The sequence below is a fragment of the Nestor notabilis genome, unplaced genomic scaffold, assembly GCF_000696875.1.
Source record: "Nestor notabilis isolate BGI_N333 unplaced genomic scaffold, ASM69687v1 scaffold1351, whole genome shotgun sequence".
NCBI lineage: Eukaryota > Metazoa > Chordata > Aves > Psittaciformes > Psittacidae > Nestor > Nestor notabilis.
The window spans coordinates 30,949-50,556 of NW_009913183.1; the positions used below are offsets into that span (position 1 = coordinate 30,949).

At 40.0% G+C, this 19,608-nt stretch overlaps 1 protein-coding gene across 1 annotated transcript in view; it reads right to left on the bottom strand.

The window, feature by feature from the left end:
* The window catches only part of FZD3 (frizzled class receptor 3), a 55,609-nt gene that overhangs the window by 16,610 nt on the left and 19,391 nt on the right, over positions 1–19,608 (bottom strand). The window contains exons 2-3 of the mRNA XM_010023060.1: positions 11,916–12,112; positions 9,350–10,367 (exon numbers count right to left, since the gene is read on the bottom strand). Of these exons, the coding sequence (XP_010021362.1) occupies positions 9,350–10,367; positions 11,916–12,112 (1,215 nt within the window). The remainder of the gene's footprint in view (positions 1–9,349; positions 10,368–11,915; positions 12,113–19,608) is intronic.

The following is a 19,608-nucleotide window of genomic DNA, read 5'->3' on the forward strand; positions in this document are numbered from 1 at the left end:
GAATCACTAGGAATAAATGCACAGATGTGCAGTATCTCCAAAATTTATTGTACCTTGTGTTCTGTGCTGACAGGACAAGTCATTCAATGGTCAAGGAATGCTACAGAGAGCAACAAAAGCCATCGTATTGAAATCCACTCAGATGTGGAATATCCAGACTTACAAATATCCAGGTTCAGCATTTGATGAGATTTTGGCAGAGATCTACAGTTAACACCCCGTTAAAGATTTTTCTCTTTGAAAGCTATTCTACAGCTATTGTAACATGACTGTCCAACATCTCAAAGCAACTCTGAAAAAGTCGTAAGTGTTAATGAATGCATCTCTCTTCAGAATTTTCAAATGCAAATTATAGGCAATTGCCTTTAACTTATTAAGATGAAAAGATTAACCTTTTTTAGGTGACTGATTTCCTAGCAGATGTATGTCAACGCTCAATTCTGACAGTTAAGAGTGACTGGTGGTTCAAAACCAGAGAAATCAGACCTCCTAACTTAATGGGTTTGTTGCCATTTTAACAGCAATTAAAAGAGTCAGTGAGAAAAGAGAGCTCCCTTAATAATCAGAATTAAAGGCTGTTCTATATATAAAGCATGCTTATTAAAAGGAGAATGGAATGAAACTGAGAAGTCAAAAATAGCAAGATCTGACCTCCTTTGGCAAGTTACCCTCAGCAAAATACTGAATAAAAAGAAAGAGGGAAAAAAGAAAAAGAAAAAGGTGACCTTGAGGAGTCAGACTTGGGCGCAAGTACAAATCAACCTGTCTGAAGATAATAGTTGAGAAATCAGCATTTCCCTTTGGCTCTGGCTCAGGCAATCCAATTAAAAAACCAGCTAGAAATGAGTCATATGAATGAAACGATTGCTTTCACTCAATATGCTAATTGACTGGAAATTGCATACGTGCTAAACAGAGGTAAGAGAATATGCTGCATCCTATGTAGGATTTATCAAAGTCCTGGATGTGCAAGGAGGAGACAGGATTGCTATTACTAATGCTGAAAAGGAGACTTCTGAGACATTAACTTGACTATATGCTTTTCCTTGAGTATGTTCTTAAGCAGCTAAACCAGGAGAAAATAACTGAATCACTGCTAAGAAACAGTGTGATACTGTGATTAACACTGTTCTCAGCTAACATTACTTTTGATTTTGAAAGAAGCCTAACTCATAATTCAGATTTCCTCAGTCTCTTCTGAGTAAACAGGAATATGAAAAACACATTTTTATCTCGACCTCTCCTTTTTCCTTTTAGGACAGAATAATTACATTCAACAAGAAGCAGTTCCTTAGGGCAGATTTAAGCAAATCCATTACCTCTTCTAAGAGGAATTCTCAACAATAACTAATGAAAAAGGGGGGGAGGAGAAATCTAGATTTATAGACATCTCTAAATATATTCTCTTGATGCCTGTGCCACACACAAACGGTAATAAGATGTTTCTTAACAAAGCCTCTTTTCTGAATCCAGCTTAGCACACTCCCCCGCACGTTTCTGAAGACCCACTGTAATGCAGATGGTAAAACAGCTGAGACATTCTGTATTTTAACAGATAGTGGCAACACCCATGATCAGTGGAGAAAATGGCAAAAACTGGAAAATGCCATATATTGCAGCCAATAAAAACAGGGAAACTCCATCCCAACTTTTATCAGCACCCCAAAAATGTAGACTCTGCATCTCAACAGTTACTTCTTGCCACTGTTTTCAGCAAGATGTTCACAAGCCCTGTCTTTTCTTCTCTTTGGTCCCCGCGTGCAATTGTTCTAAAGCACTTGTGCATGAAAATAAAGCCAGTGTCAACAGGGGCTACACTTCACCCATAATGCAGCCATGGGAAAGAGGCTGCTACAAGAGCATTTCTGAAGAGCACACGAGTCACCTTTCCCATTACATTTAAAAACTCTATAGTAAATTAGTGTCTACTAAGAATTTGGGGGTTTAGGGGAAATACTATAAAAACTAAACACAAGTACAATTTATAAAGGCTTTTTTCTTTGTTTTTCTTCTCTTCTTTGGGGGATGGGGAAGAAATGAAGAGATGGAGCTGCAAAACCTGAGCAGGAACTTAGAGCAGCTTGCCTCTGTGTCTCTTTTGCTTCCACCCATTTTATTTAAAAGTAGGCACTATGCAATATGATATTTAAAAGTGAAGTAACAGCAAAGCAAATGACACCCCCATCCTGTTGGCTCTCAGCCCACCATTACTTTACCACCACAGTCGCTTTTCAGTTGGCACCTGGTCATAAGAAAGCTTCCCTGTGTTGAACTGGCTCTGCGAGACAGCTACGTGTAGCCTCTGCTTTCAGTAACCTTCCTGTGGTGTTTGCTCAGGGCACTGGGCGTAAAGTAAAGGAAGGACAAATCCAGGCCAAGAGGGAGTAAAACACATTTGGAAATGTTGCCCCTACCCCTGTTGCGTGGGCATCTTTTGAAAAGGATGCGAAACAAACAAAGCAATTTATAGTTGCTAGTGATCCAAACCAGCCTGAAATGAAGAGATTTTTATCACAACACTGTTAATTTTGAGACATCTAAGATGATCTTGAAAATGTATAGTAAAAAAAGAAATTAACTGTGATTAGATAAAAAAACACATTTGTGAAAATGGGAAACAAGGAAACTAACAAATTCTTGAGCCAAAATTATCAGCAAGTGACAGAGATTAACCCTAATATTAAAATCCATGCCTCCAATGTCAGTTGTCAAATTATGTATTAAAATAATCTGTAATGCCGTGTACTTTCAATATGAACAGAAATATACCAGCAAGCTTGCACTTTGCTTTCCTTTGTGCCTGTGCTAGATACATGTAACCACCCCTGACAGACAAGAGGTACCACCACCAAAACATTCTCTCCATTTACACTTCTGGTATCTTAGGCAACCACAATTAATCCTCTCTTCTCTATCCGACACCCTCAATGAAGAGAAGTGAGTGGGTGAGAACTCCCACCTGCAGTAAAAACCCATTTGACATCATTACACAGCACGACTGGGGCCTCATCTTGGAATGAAATACATAGAGCAGAAAGGAATAAAAAATTGGCTGCACTGACTATTTTTGTTGCCGATAGAAATGATACTCTGTATTACATCATCTTACAGCTTCGCTCTTCAGAATTAAGTCCTTGAAAACACCAAGGCAGGTTGGGTTTTTTTAAAGCAAAGATCAGAATGAAAATAGAAAAGATTAAGAGATAAGCTTCTCTAAACTGCTGCAAGAACTCGGTTAAAATTACATTTGCAAAACTAGTTGTGTTGTGCTCATCGTTCTTTCAGAAAAAGTCTTCTCAATCAGTAGCTGAAGCATGTTTATGTGACATGTAGCCAAGCAATATTATCCATCTGCGGGATTCCCTAACTCAAGCCTATGTCCTTCCAGGCACAGTGCTTTAGGTGCTTGCTTATCTTTCTTCGAAAATGAGCGAGAGCCATGCTACAAAGTTTTCTTTCTGGAATAGCTGCTATTCAAGCGAAGACTGGTCAGGGCCTAGAAAAAGTGTTTAAATGTGTTGAGACATATTCTGATTTTTGAAGGGGAGAGGCTGCAAAAGCCCCATAAGCTCTCCTACCCCTTCCCCCCAAAAGAATTTCCCCAGAATTTTGTAGTAGAAATCCTAACAAAATTATCCAATAAGAACAAATGTGACCTCTTCAAACAGATAATGAATTAAGTTAGGTCACAATTCATCTGAATGTCCATTGAATCGCTACAGAAATGCCCATTTCTCTGCTTCAGCTGAAAAAGGAGGCTAGGATGTCTGGCTCCGATGGAAGCATCTGAAATTAGATAAATGAGCACTGCTCTCAGTAGCTGTTCTTGATTTTCACATTGTTCTAATATAAGTCCATTATTTTATCTCTGAAGGTTTACTGGTTTGTATGAGTTCAAGCCCAAAGCTAGCAAATAGATGAAATACCGAAGTTGACACCAAACAGGCACAGTGCCACACATTGGTTAAGTTGGTTGTAAACATGCTCCATAGCTGGATCTGTACATTTAAATGCCTTCATGTCTAAATGTACTCATCACTATGTTTACTTCTGGTTCTGGGCTTAAGAATCTACCTAGAGTACACTGCAGCAATGCCTTAGCAAGCCTGGATGGATATTCAGCATCCAGCACAAAACTGAGTTCCTAACGAAAAATAAAAGAGAGTTTCCAGTGCAAAATCAGAGTTTGCATTTTGTTCCCAACTCCCCCTGCTACCACGTTTTCCCCATCGACAGTAAATCAAATGCGTTATCCACATCTGCTTCCGTTCCTCTAAATAATATCAAAAAGATAAGCAGGGAGCACCACCTTCACTCTTAGCAAGTTAGCACCAAGGTCTTTTAATCCTGTGAGGCTACATTAGTAGGGAAATTATGGATATCAGATCACAAGCAAAGGTAATTCATACTGTTTAGTTTCATTTCTCACTGACTCCCACTAAGGTAGCAGATGACTTTGAAATAGTTTATTTTTCTTTTTTTTTCCTTTTAATAACTGAATTGGATGTCTCTCCCATCAGCACAGCACCTAGCCTAGCCCTAAAGCATTCATGAAAACTGTGCAGAGTCTATTCATGTTTGGATTTCAGAGGAATGAATCTTAACTCAGGATCTTCTTTACTTTATAGGAAATCTGATTTTGTGGTTCAGGCCAAGAAACCTTCCCAGGCCTAAGCAATTATGGGACGACGAAAAGAGTTAAAAGCTTTTAACACCATAGTCTGCCAACCCAAGAAAGCAGACGCATTTTCGTATCTTGGGAAGACAACAGTTATCACTTTCTTCCACCTTTCACTGTTTGTTTCTGGCTTGCTGCAGCCCTTCCCTTTTCTCTGCATGAGAAAAGCTGCATTGACTATTTGAACTCCTGCTTTTCGTAAAAGAAACAGCTTCAGAGACAGATTTTGCTGAGTATCTATTTCACTGTCAGCCAATTCATCCCAGTTTTGTGACATATTTTCACAGACTGGGGCAGGTCACTGTGTCCCAGTTTGCCTTTGCAATTCCCAAAAGGAACAAATCTATGCCACTCTCCTTGTAAAACACCATGGTGCCTGGAGGACAAGAATATGTTGGGTTTTTTTCCTTCTACCCTACTTTTTACCTTACACCAGCTATATCTGACATGAGATGTCTTATAGAAAGGAACTTACTGCTTTTATGGCAAGAAGAATTCAAAACCTGACTAGACACGGTCTTTGGCTGACCCTGCTTGAGCAGAAGGGTTGGACTAGATGACTTCTAGAAGTTCCCACAACCTGAGTGATTCTGTGCTTCTGTAAAGTGACTGGCCAAATTTTTATTCCTGTCCATCATATCATCTGAACTAGTTCCCACAGCATGACCTTCATCAACAGAAAAGGTAGAAATTGCAAAGTAAGAGGAAAGAGATGAACTTTGAAAGTGTTAGGTCAGGACTGCAAATGAAGAAGCCAGACCAAACCTGGAATACTGTGCTCAGTTTTGGTCCCCACTGTACAAAAAAGATGTGGATGAGCTGGAGAGGGTCCAGAGAAGGGACACACAGATGATCCAAGGACGGGGCAGCCATGTGAGGAAAGGCTGAGAGAGCTGGGCTTGTTCAGCCTGGAGAAAAGAAGGCTAAAGGGAGACCTTATCCCCATGTTCCAGTATTTAAAGGGTGGCTACAAAGACAGAGACTCCCTTTTCACAAGGAGTCCCATGGAAAAGAGGAGGGGTGATGGGCACAAGTTACTCCTGGGGAGATTCTGAGTGGACACAGGAAGAAAGTTCTTCAGCATGAGAACAATCAGCCATTAGAATAATCTCCCCAGGGAAATGATGGACTCCCCAGTGTTAAGGTTTGGCTGGACAAGGTGCTGAGCCATCTAGTCTAGGTCATGCTTTGCAAAGAAAGATTGGACCAGATGATCCTTGAGCTCACTTCCAGCCTGGAATTCTGTGATTCTATGAGTACCAAGAACGTGTTAAGAATGGTAAAATTATTAGTGTGATGATGATAAGCATCCTGACCAGCAACAGGAGGATGCAGAAACTTACTACTCAGATGTCCCTCCTTGAACCCAATATTACAAGAATCCAACTCTCTGCTCAAAGCCTCTGCCCTCTGAGTGACAACACGATATTGGTAGAACCACCACCATTACAAATGGGAGCAGAAGGAGGAGCAGCAAAGCATGTATTTTCAACCATAGCAAAAGAGATGACTAGATGTGATTATTTTATGATTGGATTGTGTCACGCTTCCCTGCTTTCTCCCTTCATTTCTGCATTTTACCTTGATGTAAAATTCTGCTATATTCTCATAAAAATGATTATATAGGAGATAAAAGTCTGACCTGAAGAACCTGTCATGCATACACTCCAGTTAAAATGCTACACTTCTGATGGAGGTACCAGGTTCTAAATTAATCTCATTTTCTACTGCATGAACTCATCTTGCACAAAAAAATTAATCCATTTTTTGAGGCCAAGCATGAATTCATTTTTAAGGCAATGAGTGAAAAGTGGGATACCAACATGAAATTCACCTCTTCATTTGAATATTACTGTGCTGGAAATTGATCACAAAGGCACTGTTCCCACTCCTGGAAAAGAATAACGTGCCAACCTCAGTGAGAATGGAGATGGGTGGGTTAAGACATTTTTAGGCCACTGTGAGCAGATATTTCACGGAGAAGTAATACTGGCTAAAATATGAAACCATTGCAATTACTGCAAATAGTCCTGGCATCAGAAACAATACAAATAATTATTTGTGGCAACACTTTAGTCAATTTGCAACCATTCATGCTGAAAGTAGGATGTTCTAATACAACAACCTTGTTTTTTTAAACTAAGATTTATCCAGGTTGATACAAAATACAACTCCCAGAGTTCTTACTGTCTCTAGCCTCTCTTCTCCTCCTTAGTCTCTCCCAGAAACCTAGGGAACTGAGGACACTGAGGGTAAGGTAAGGTAAGGTAAGATGAACTCCTTTTTGCCCTGTACTTATTCGTCAAAGAGAGGGAATACTGAAATAGTGATTTCCTGTCTTTGTGGCAAAAATTTTTATTTCACAAGGAAAGCAACACATGCTTTCCAGATCTGTCCCAGAACATATGTGGTCCCAGATCTGACAAATAACCATAATAATACACAGCCAGGTCAATCCAGGAAATATCTGGGTAGCCAGAAATCAACACTGAAGCATAAAAGTTCTTATTGCTTCCTCCATTTTGGGAGTATTCAGCCCTTTAGGTAGTCAAAGAAACATGATGTCTATTTTTCATTTGATCACCAGCTGCTGCGGCTGTCTTTGGTTTAGCAGCAGCCAGGAGAATCTGCAGCAAATGATTAACCCCGTGGTACCTCCTGTGAGCAGCAGCCACCCAGGAGGGAGGCAGGAAGACATGTCTCTAGCAGCTGTGTACCCAAACCCCCCCATTAACCACTTTCCAGAATGAGTTACTGTGACATCATCCTCTGATGGCAAAGATGATGCAACGGTTGAATGGACTAATGAATTCTTAACCTCAAATTTGCTGGTGTTGGCAAAAGGGTGCCTATGCAAGCAGCAAATTCCAGCTACCACAACACCGTGTAAATTTGGCACATAAAAACCTGTGTCCACTGTGGAATCTACAACAGCTCTCAATTCAGGATAGTCTAATCTCAATATTCATTGATATTCAAATATTTGAAGTTAAATGACACCAAAGCTTAGACAAAATACTGTCTTATTTGCAAGTGAGTGATACTCTCCACAAAGCTTTACATTTCCACTTAATTTGATAATATATTTCACTAGTATGATCTAAGGATAAAATTATTTTTCCTCACAGCTTTGGAAATCTGTTTCAATTGTAAGTCTGAACAGTTTAATTAGGAAAGCATGTTTAGTTTAAGAAAAAAAAAAAAGAAGATGGGTTAGACAAAAACCCCTTCTAATACTCTCTAGGGTCTACAGGTCCTTCAACCCAATTTGATGTGAATGAAACCATTATCGTTCTTTTGACTCCCGCTGAGCCATTATGGCAACGGTTTTCTAGAGATTTGAGTAGCATTTACTACATGGCTTCATTATTCCACTAGCCAGATTTTAGACATCAGATGTTTCAACGTTTAAAATAGTTTTTGTTCAACATTCTCAGAATGCAACATCTTTTTAATTTTATAGATTCTTATACAAATTTTACATTGCCACACAGTGGGTATTTGAAATTAAGTGAGAGAAAACCTCATCTGCCTCTTTTTCTCTCTTTTTTAGCATCAGCCAGTTTAACATAATAAAACCTGCAGCAGTGAAGACTTAATCAAGCAAATGAAACCGAACACACCCACTGACAGATATTTCCTGCCATAAAAAAGCTCACACATTGGATGGGAGGGAAGAGTCACACCCTAATAAAATCTAAGAGACACAAGGGTTAAAAGGTAATAAAAGGATTATTATCAAGCTATATAGGCTAAGCCAAACCTTTAAGTGATATTTTATTGCATTAAAACGTGAGGTCTGATGATCCAGATGGTCTTTTAATGGCTTTAGAGCCAAAATATTAACTTTTTTTAATACCCCTGTGTGCAGCTATAGAATATATGCTTGCTGTACAACCTTCTTGAAATAAAGCTGCTTTCAAACAAATTGCAGAAATTAACTGAGCAATATCATACCAAAACCAATGTGCCGCTTTGGCTCAAGAAAGGAAAGTAGGCTTTGCATAATTAATACTTGCAACCAGCATAATACTGAAGTAAACAGTGGACAGTTTGATATCTAGTGCTCTTAGAGGCTTCTGTTGCTGTGACAACCCGATTAAATTGAGCAGGTAAGTGTAATCTTCTTGAAAAAAGAAAACAACAAAGCTGATGAACTGTAAGCTCTGGTTTTCTTCAGAAGACACTTCAAGCAAGATTTTATATAGATGTTTCTGACACATGCACAGACTGCTCTAAAATGAGCACAGAACCTGTAGGCTAATCAAAGCAATAACACTGTTACAGATGAACAAGGCTGACGACAACTCGGTTTAAATGACAAAATTCCTTCAGAGCAAAACTTCTAACACACCACTAATGACCAAAAATAAACTTGTTAAGTCCTGTTCTTGAAGTTGGTTTAAAATAAGATCTTTATATCCTGTATAGGTCCCACACAACCCAGAAACTCTGCAAAAAAACACAAATCAGCTGATGCAAGCCTTCAATTTTCCAATAATATCTACTCTTCCAGAAGGCCTGATGCATGATCCAAATATTTTGAGTATGGCAACAACATTCCACTGTAGGAAAAGGCGTGCTTTCAGTTAAGGATGACAAGTAAGTCTTAACATATCCCCTCAAGACCCATTTTCTGCACTCCTGAATATGTCATACTGGTTTCCTCACCTGATAGGGACATGGGATGTGATATTCTCTGCAGCGTTCTTGAATCCACGTCGTCTCCCACACACCTCGGTAAGCCTGCTCATAGAAATAGCAGCCAATTACAACCAACAGCGGCACGAGGTACAGAACACTGAACACGCCAATCCGGATCATGAACTTCACTAGTTTGTCCTGGTTCTCTTTTTCTAAAGGGATTTCAATGCGAACCCGATTGAGGGAGATAATGCCAGCTAGCAGAAGGGAAACTCCGACAACAACATACAGGCAGAGAGGTGCAAGTACAAAGTATCTTAATGCATCCACATCATAGAGGCCAACAAAACATACGCCGCTAATATTGTCACCTTCAATTTTATTCATTGCTAAGAGGATGATGGTCAGAGTTCCTGGAATGCCCCAGGCGCTGGCATGGAAGAGCAATGCTTTCTTCTCAATTGCTTCACTGCCCCATTTTGGCACAGCTGCCAAGAACCACGTGATGGTCAGAATAACCCACCAAACGCTGCCAGCCATGGTAAAGAAATAGAGCACCATGAAAAGCATGGTGCAGGCTTTGTTGTGAGAGCCCTGTGTCACTGTGGAAGCCTTGTACTGGGCTGGGCTAGATGCGTTACACGCTACTCGGTCTTCAAGCAGAAAGCCAATGAAGAAAATTAATGACACCATCATGTAACAGACGGCATAAAATATTATCGGTCTTTCTGGATAGCGAAATCTTGTGACATCGATCAGGAAAGTTAAAAAAGTAAACAAGGTAGCAGAAAGGCAGACAATGGAGATCACTCCGATGAAGTAGCGAGCAAAGGAGAGCTCTTCACGCCGAAAGTACATATTTGGGCAAGGAGGGGAACAGTCCCGTACCCTCAGGAAAGAGTAACCCAGATCAGGGTCTATTTTCAGCTCCCGAGGACACCAAAAACCGTAATCCCTCTGTACTGCCATTGGGGTGTCTTCTGTGGGCTCCCCAGCTAAATTGAGGTCAACAAGACGAGGATATGGCTCATCACAATCTGGGAATCTAGAAAGTAAGAAGATAATGATTTACAAGAAGCATACACATACTTTGCAAAGACTAGTATTCTTATTTACATGCCTGACTTCAGACAGACTAACTGGAGTGAAAACAAACACACTCCAAATAATGGGTAATCCATGAAGTACTACACTATGTGTAAACAAACCCTAGAACTCATTGTCCCAGAATGGAGTGGATGTTGAAACGATAAAATAGGTTTAAAAATAAAATGGAGAAATAAATGGACCCATTGGGTTATAAGGGGCCCACTGGGGCTTTAAGCATAAAGGTAAGAATACAAAATCCACATCAGGAAATCTCCAAATTTAGGCTTACTGTAAAACAGACTGTGTGCTGAAGGAAGCACAATTTTGTAGAACATTTAAAAACCTTTCCCTAAGCAACTGTACTAGCTGCTATCAGACAGGAGGTGAGCTAGTTAGGCCAAAATTCCAACCTAGAGCTGCTACTAGCATTAATAAGTAGAAATGATGAGGGAGATACTTCTGTAATTAAGTAAATCTCTGATTGGAGGCTAAGGACTGCTGGAGGTGTGGTCTGAAGTATTAAAGGAGGGATTCCACACATAGCTGTCCAGTTCTTTCCTCTGCTGGATGTTATCTAAGCCTCCACAAGAGCAGCACAAGTTAAGCACACCTGTTCCTCTGAACACCATTCGTGCCACCATTCATGTTCTGGCACAACAGCACTAATGCAGCACCAGCAAAGTTTCAGTAGTTTTAGCTCTGGTTTTGAAATTTCACTGTAAGGGCCTTATTGAGGAGATGAGTGGACCTACAGGGCCCAGGCATCTGCTAAGAGTATGGAGTTAAAGCTGTCTTTAATCCAGATTATCAAGGCCAAGAAGCACCCCCTGACATATTTTTTTGCTAAAAGAAGTTTTGTTTTTAATTCTCTCCAATCCAGCCATAAGAGAAACTATTTCTTCCTGTCTGTGCTCCTGCATGTTATTAGCTCTTGGAATCACTTATAAAAATATAAAGCTTAAAGATATTGTTTTCAATTTCATGTATATCCTGTTTCAAATAGGTTGGAACATCACTGAATACTTTTCTAGAAAGTTATTTCTCTTTGAACACAAGCTCTGAAAACAGAGCTTTGAGATTTTATGCACTCACCACAACCAGCCAGCTCCCCCTTCAGAAAAAGACACTATTCGTCTCTAGCATATGGAATTTTGCCTAACTCTAAAGAGAAATTTACTGCAGTATCACTTATTAAACTCTATAAAACAGGTCAGCATAAATGACAAAGAAGAAAACTAGATGGGCATATTCATTCATTTAAAAATATGCATGTGCAGTTTACTATAATTACCCACCAAAATTTTGAACTTATCTCTTGGGCAGATGATAGAAATATGAACTCAGTTTCCACCCCAGGAAACAGGCTGTTACACACATGGAATGGAAAATAAGAACACATGTAATGGAACATATTTAAAACATCTGTTTCAGATCATAAAACATCCTGGATCATACTAAAACTTTAGCATGGGATTCTGAAAAAAAACCCTCCAAATCTGCTCACCTGGTGCACTCCATATCCTCAGGCCAAGAGACCCCAAACATCTCCATGAGTTTGGAGCACTCACTGTATGCTCTTTGACAAAGTCTGCGACATGGGAGAGTGACACGGCCATACTCCATGCACACAGGAGCGTAGAGGGCACACAGAAATGGTCGAAAATCTCTGGAGCATTCCAAGTTCACCATTGGATGAAATGGCTAGAAAAGAAAAAGAGAATTTAACAGCTACCAACAGCAGTCTTGTAGAACATTTCAGCATGAAGCTCTGAGTTGTATCATGAAGTGTTGGGGCTTTCACAGCCATAACCATGACCTTCTTTTTCTGAACTCTGTCTGCTGGAAGAAGTGATCTTCTTAACACAGCACTTAGGTATTTTAGGAAGACAGGCAATCAAGAGGCCTAGGGACAATGACAAAGATTCACAAGGGATATTTATGGACTTGATTTGCATTGAAACCAATGGGAATTAGACAGCTGAACACCTCTGAGGATATAGGTTAGCTTCACCCTCTCCAATAATAGTCATATAAACTTGATTCCATTTAGTGTTTGTGTAACTGACAGACACATCATGAATTGCTAGCTGCTTATTGAGTAGGACAATATGAAAAACTGGCAATTGGTCGATGAGATTAAAATCTGGGGAATGTTAGATAATGCAAGATTCCTTGAAATACAGCCTACTGTGATCTTTCAAATACTATTTTCAGATCACAACATAATAACTGTAAATAATCTCTCTTGAATTTCTTCACCAGGGCACTGTTGTTAGCATCTTTCTACAAAATGCAAACACAAGACATTTTCCGTTGTGTTCTTCCCACAGCATCTCATCCAGCTGAAGAGAACCCATATGTTAAAATCTCAGTTCTATCATCAGAATATATCTGTAGAAGGAAAACAGCCCAACGCAAATGCTACCATTGTTATATAAATTCTCATACAGAGGCAGAACTTTTTAGCTTCCAGAACAGAGCTGTAATCACAGTGAAGTCACATTAGGGATGTAATTTCTTCACTAACCATCAGAAAGCACTGTGCAATCAAAGCCCGACAAAAATTAGGCAGAACAAAATAACTGGTGTCTTATGCTATTGAGTTGCTTTGTAGCAGGTGTAAGTAATGGTGATAGTAACTCCTTGGAAGCACTGAGAGAAAATCACTGACAATCGGCCAACATTCAGCTGTTTTTTGCAGTGTTTCTGAGGATGAAAAAGAAGGAGAAAAAGTAGGACATGGATTTATGTCTTAATAAATACTGGTGCACATTGATAATCCATGTGAGCTTCTTACTATCCTGTATGGGTTCATTTTGCTCATGCTTCTTATGGCTTGTCTTTAAAACTCTCCAGGAGTCAATCAATATCTTATTCCAAGTTTGTGTGGCACCTACCACTATACAAAGCCTCTCCATATTTTTGGATATTAAGTCAATTCTATTAAAAGTGAAATTATGGGATGTTTAAATATGAGGGAATTATGGAATAAAACAGAACAGCATATGAATGCTCAGTTACTCTGCTACCTCCAGACTGGAGAAACAGCAGTGACATTTAAGTAAGCCTTTTGTTTTCTTTAACTTATATTTCAAGTCATATCTTGAAGGGAAAAGGTGGCAGTAGTTTGATCAATGGCAATACTAACATGAGATCTGTCCTAGAGAGATTTCTATTAGAAGTCCATTTTCTTGATACCAGTTTGCTCTTCTCCACAGCCTAGCAGGATTACAGAGCAAGACAGCTAAACTTCAGAATTTGTGGTGCAATAGAAGAAGCACAAATGAATCTGATATATATATATATATAAATAAAACCTAAATCTTATTACAGCTGAACCTGAAGGATAGGCTGCGGAAAGATTACATTTTCAAACAGCAATTTTCTGAGAAGTATTTTAAACCAATTCAACTTTTTTTTTTCCGAACTATAGAACAGGACAGACCCAAAACCAACAAAAAATAGGTCATCTTCTGTAGCAATATAAATGACAGCTACTAAAACTGATTTACAGAAACAAAATCAATTTACACACAGAGAAAAGCTGCCACAAACTGTACAAAGAGTGCTCCAGGTCATGGCTGAAAAGCAGGAAAGAATGTTCAAGGGAACAGAGAGGTACCAGTTATTTCCTTGTATCCTGTTGATCCTACTATGGGCAGGTGGTAGTTGTAATGGCTTTCAGCCAACTCCAAAGGATGCTGGGCAACATGTCCAAGGCAATACTGGAACAGAGACAGGACACATCCAAAAATGGGGAGGCAGATGGTGCTCTTTGGCAACGGCTACAGGGTCTGAAAGAGCACTCTCAGTAAGAGAAGTGCATTCCTGGGCAGTCCCCTTCAGCAGCCCGAGGGCTGAGTTACAGGGTGCTCAAACACACAGGAAGCACCAACTTCTCCTGCTAGCTAAGATGCCAACTGTTTTCCAAGACAGTCACATGGGCCTGGATGATCAGGCACAAGATCTGTCCTCCCTTGGGTCTGACAGATGTGACACAGGGTCTGTGCAAGAGCCTCACTTCCTTCTGGTGTAGCAGCTGGAGCCTGGGTTGAAGATGCTGAAACATCCAAAGTAACACTAATGTAACTGAATCTTGCCTGACAAAGTCCCTCAGAGGGCACATGAGCCCTTAGGGTTCTTGAGAGCTGCAGAAAACAAGTCTGCTTTTGAGCACGGGCTCGGCATACTCCTCAAAACACAGTATGGATGTACTCAGCCCCAACAACACGGAAGAAATACACTTAAATAGGGGTACTTTAATAAGACTGCTCCTCTAATGCTGGCTGTTCTGTTTCTTGGCAACTCCAGGCCTCTCTCCCACTGTTCTGTCTCTCAAAATAGCAACTGCAGGCAGACAAAAACTCTCTTACGAATTGTATCAAATCAGTGTGTTTTAAAATCCTGAAGAGGCTAAGCTAGACAACAGAAGAGTTAAAAACCCCTATGGCCACTCCTTGTAATGCAGAAAAAGAGATTTCCTTGCTTTCAACCAGAAACTGCAGCATTTGTGCCTATAAGCAGCTCAGTCTCTAAGCATCCTATCTCTAAAATTATCTTACCCCGCTGCAGCTCTAAGATGAAAACTCACTTCCACCTACTGATGATGTTGTTTGCTATTAAAAATAAAACCAGGGAGATTAAAAGACTTTTTTTATGATCTTGCCCAAGGATGCAATACAAGTTATGACATTTAGCCCTACACCACTGGTGCCTAACAGAAGTCTCTGTTAAAATGGAACATGCTCTTGAAGAATGCCTGTTAAACAACTCAACGTATGGAGGAAAAAGGAAGAGAACAAGGACAAGAGAAGGCATGAGAGCCAAACTAATTTCAGTAATTCCAGCCAAGTCCTGGGTAATAGAGAAAGGGAAGAAGTGTTTAACAAGAATCACAGAATGGTTTGGGTTGGAAGGAACCTTAAAGCTCATCTAGTTCCAACCCCTGCCCTGGGCAGGGACACCTTCCACTAGAGCAGGTTGCTCCAAGCCCCATCGAACCTGGCTTTGAACACTTCCAAGCATGGGACATAATAGATAAACTCTTCTCCACTCCTGTAGGTACTTAAGTATTTAAAATACGCCACATAACAACTGTATAATTTATCTACACTTGTACAGTCATGGGTCCTTCCACCTGTAAGAACAATCTCTATGACTATGCAAATTCCTTCAAAGCCAGTGATAACAGCAGTGTTACCCATCTCTTTGTTCCCTCTTCCCCAGAATTTTCTTTGCTCATAGCAAAGTTGCTTTGAGAAATTTCCTGATTCCCAGCAGCATGGCTCCAGCTCCTTCCCCCCATAAAATCCCTATCTGCTGAAAATGCTTTAATGGCTATGCTCTAATGGAGAGCAGAAATTTCATGCTTGCTTTTGGTTTTCATTTGGGTTATTTTTTTTTCAGGAAGGGGGTGAAAGACAAAGGAGAGCTGGAATGACGTGTAGATTTTTCTTCCCACATAAATTTTTAAACAAATTATCTCTTTGGGTTACAAAGCAAATAAATACACTGTGGAACCACATCACAGCTTCAGACTTCTTGTATTACTGAGAGATGATAAACCAAATTCTACCCTTTATTTTACACAGTGGTAGCCATTTAGCTGGCTGTTACTTGGGAATTGGCATTATTGCATGATTTAAACGGAATTATTTTTATCTTTCCCTATTCCCTTTGTTTATATAGACCTTTCTTTTAAAAGAAAACTCAAGAGGAAGCATTCCCATCAACTCACAGGCGGAAGGAGGGAAGTTTTCTTCCCTCAGGCCCATGGGAAAAGAGTGATGCTATGACTATCAGTTACTGTTGCAATTCTCTGGTGGAAGTGATTGCCTCAGGGCACATCCTGTCTCAGGCCAGCCACAGGATCTGCTCTTCCTGCCCTGTACTGCTCAATGTTTGAATTTAGCTTGCTATTCATTAAGAGAAAAACTTGAATTGTATCTCAACGTGCATGGGCAATAATGCTTTCCAAGCTTCTTCCAAGGAGAATCACAGAAGCTGCTGCTACATGTAACTCTTCAGACAATTGCTAGTGAGACTGAAGATGCAGCTGCCTCCTGCTTTTGATACTGACACGTCTCCTCCGACTGGATGGCTCTCTCAGCTCTGACAGTTCATGTGAATGCTCTCTAGAGACCGTTACATGCAGAATTGGTTTCCTTGAGACAGTGGAAATTTGTTCTCCAAGGGCTCTGACCCACAAGCTTCTCTGAATCTTGCTAGGTTTGCTGGAGCCCACAGCCAACAGTCATGCTGGTACACAAACTCAACCTGAAAACATTTGTTTTAAGTTCATATCCTGAACTGAACAACTGCTGTAGCACTTAAACTGCTGATGCTAAACTTCAGTTGAGGCTGTACTTGAGAGTCCTGCCTTAACCTAGCTGGTGCTTCCTAAAGAAGATGAGGGAGTGCTCACACAGGCACAGAAGAGTGATCTGCAAAGAGCAGTGATCTGGGGCACTACTTCTTCAAAAAACCCATTGCTGGATCTATTTCCTTTTCCATTCAGTTCGGCCTTGAGTTAGACAGTGGCACATAAGGAATGTTTGCAGAGAGGGCCAGAAACATGTAGTCAGGTATGTAAGAGTAAGTCGGTTTCTTCTGGAATCAATCCACAGTTGATCAACTTAATGTGACTATGGAACTGCAGTTTTATTGCACAAACTTGATTCTGTTTTCAAAAGGCAATAGGCTAATTTGCTCAAGCCTGCTTTTAATGCACCGTGCCAAGACAAATTTAGCATGGAATACTCAGCATAATGTACATTCAAAGCTTACCTCACCATTAACTTCCTTGTCTGAAGAAACTGAGGTATACTTTTTTTGGTAATTATTTCTAGCTTTGCACAGTGAGGCATGTGTGCAAAGCCAAACAGGGTCACAATTCTGGCTCCCTGTTAAGCTTTTCTCGTCAGGATGGAAAAAAGCTATTATCACACTATCTGTATGGACCCTTATGAACCACATAACCCATTGGCTTCTGACATCCCATGTCTCAGCATTTGATGTTAGCTGAAAAAATCATGGTTGCAATAAGGATTAGACTGAGACTGTACTACTTTATGGACTGGGAAGCAAAAAATTTCAGATTGTTTTACCTTGGTACTAAAAGTCTATGTCTGCATTTAGATAGCTATAAAGTCATTCCAGCAATAAAAATTTCATGTAATTAGTATGGTTTTAAATGGTATTTTCTCATGCTATAGACAATCACCCTGTTATTCCCTTTAAAACCTAAAACCAATTATTTTCCCTGCCTTACTTGTGAAAGGGCAGCAATCATGCAAACCATCCTAAGCTTTCTGGTCTGTAAACAGACAGCCAAGGCTAACTTCTCAACTGCAGGAAAAAAAACGTAAAATAAAGATGAAAGTATTTAAAAGACAGCAAATGACATTAATCTCTATCTATATGACTAAAAAGCAAAGCCATCTGCTCCTGTTCTTTGAAGAGGTCTCCTGCTTCATTTTAAATTCTGAAGTTCTTTTGGAAGACACTAAAAAGATGGCATCCATCTGTCAATTTGCACTTTGCCTAAATGTGATCTTTCTGTTTCAGGAATCAACGAATGCAGATGGGTGGTCCTGGTAACAATTTCTATTTGCAAGAAGTGTTAGTTTTTATAAGACAGCTGAGACTGCTTGGACTTCCTCCTTCCTCTCCATATGCCTGCTGTTGATAGGCTTGGGAGAATTCCAAAGTATCACAGAGAAATAAATATATAGTCCTCCAGACTGTATTTTACATACTATGGAGTTAAGATGCTATGAAGCACACTTGCCTGGGCAAGCAGGAGACTATGGGGCAGGAGTTCTAAGTCTTGATAAAATAATATTTTTCATTTAAACAACACATTTGTATCTCCTGCAGTTACAGAGACAACCTTCCAAGCACAAACTGAGCATGATCACTGCTTTGATGCCTGCCAAAAAAAAAATGTTCCAGTTGTCACTGCAGGAAGGCGAAAGATGCCCATTACAAGAAGTGGAGCATTAGCGATAACAACCTTGTCTTTCCCTCACCTCTGTCACTGCAGGCTGATCTGCATGTCAGGGACTCAGGGACTATTTCTGCCAACTCAACAGAGGTCTGTCTCCTTGAAAAGTAACAGGAGTGAAGAGTATAAACAATTGACTGTTGGAGCAGTGCTTAAAAATTTATCTTGCTGAGTGAGGGAGGAAAAGCTTTTGGTATGAAGATTTGTTGGAAGACTTGATGCTAACTTGAGAGCACACAATGGAACCAGTAGCCAGATCAAGTTCTTCAGCACTCATAAAAAAAGGGAATTTCTAAAAATAAGAAACATAAGGGAAAATACAAGTAAGGACATACAAATAAGGACATAGCCAAGATTCAATCAGATTTGCTTCACCTTTTCATTTTTTACTGCCATTAACATACACAATGACAGTGTCTGCTACATAATAACCAACATTAATACCCTGCAGAATAAAATTACACAAGTTGGTTTCCTAAAATACAATGAAAGCGACACTGGACATTCCTACTGAAGAAGATTCACTTTTATTTTTCAAAGGCTTGATGACTTCTGCTATTTCACTTGTGACTTCACTGACTGTGTTTTTTTACACAGCTGACTTAGCAGAATATCTAAGAGAGCTTAATATTGCACACCAGTGCGGACTGTGTGAAGCTCCATGTTATCCACTGGGATGAGCATGGAAGAAGGCTTCTGTTTTCTGGATTCTGACATTCAAGCCAGAGTGCTTCTTGACAGACTAAGCAAGAGAATCTACAATATGATGACTCCCTTGAAAATAAACGTGAGCTGTGGCGTTACCATTCTCCTCTTCTGTGGCTGTAAATTTGAGGACAAATCACAGTTGTCATCTTCTGCACTTCAGGGGGCAGTTTCACAATGGGCATAAGTTTATCGACCCCTGCCCTCTCCCTGCCACCAGCCTCCCTCACTCTGACTTGGGTTTAAGATCAATTTAAACTGTCTATGAAACTAACCTCAAAGCCACACGTGCTGTATTTGGACCATTAGTAGTGTAAAAATTCAGGATAAGGTCCTGAACACTGGGAATTTAAAGTATGAGCATTTAAATAATCTTTCCTGTATAATACATCTAGGTTGACCAATTCACTTTTTTCTGAACTTTTTATTTTTTGCTGAATTATCTCCTCAATGACCTGACAGCAGGTTTGGGCAAACTCTGGCACCA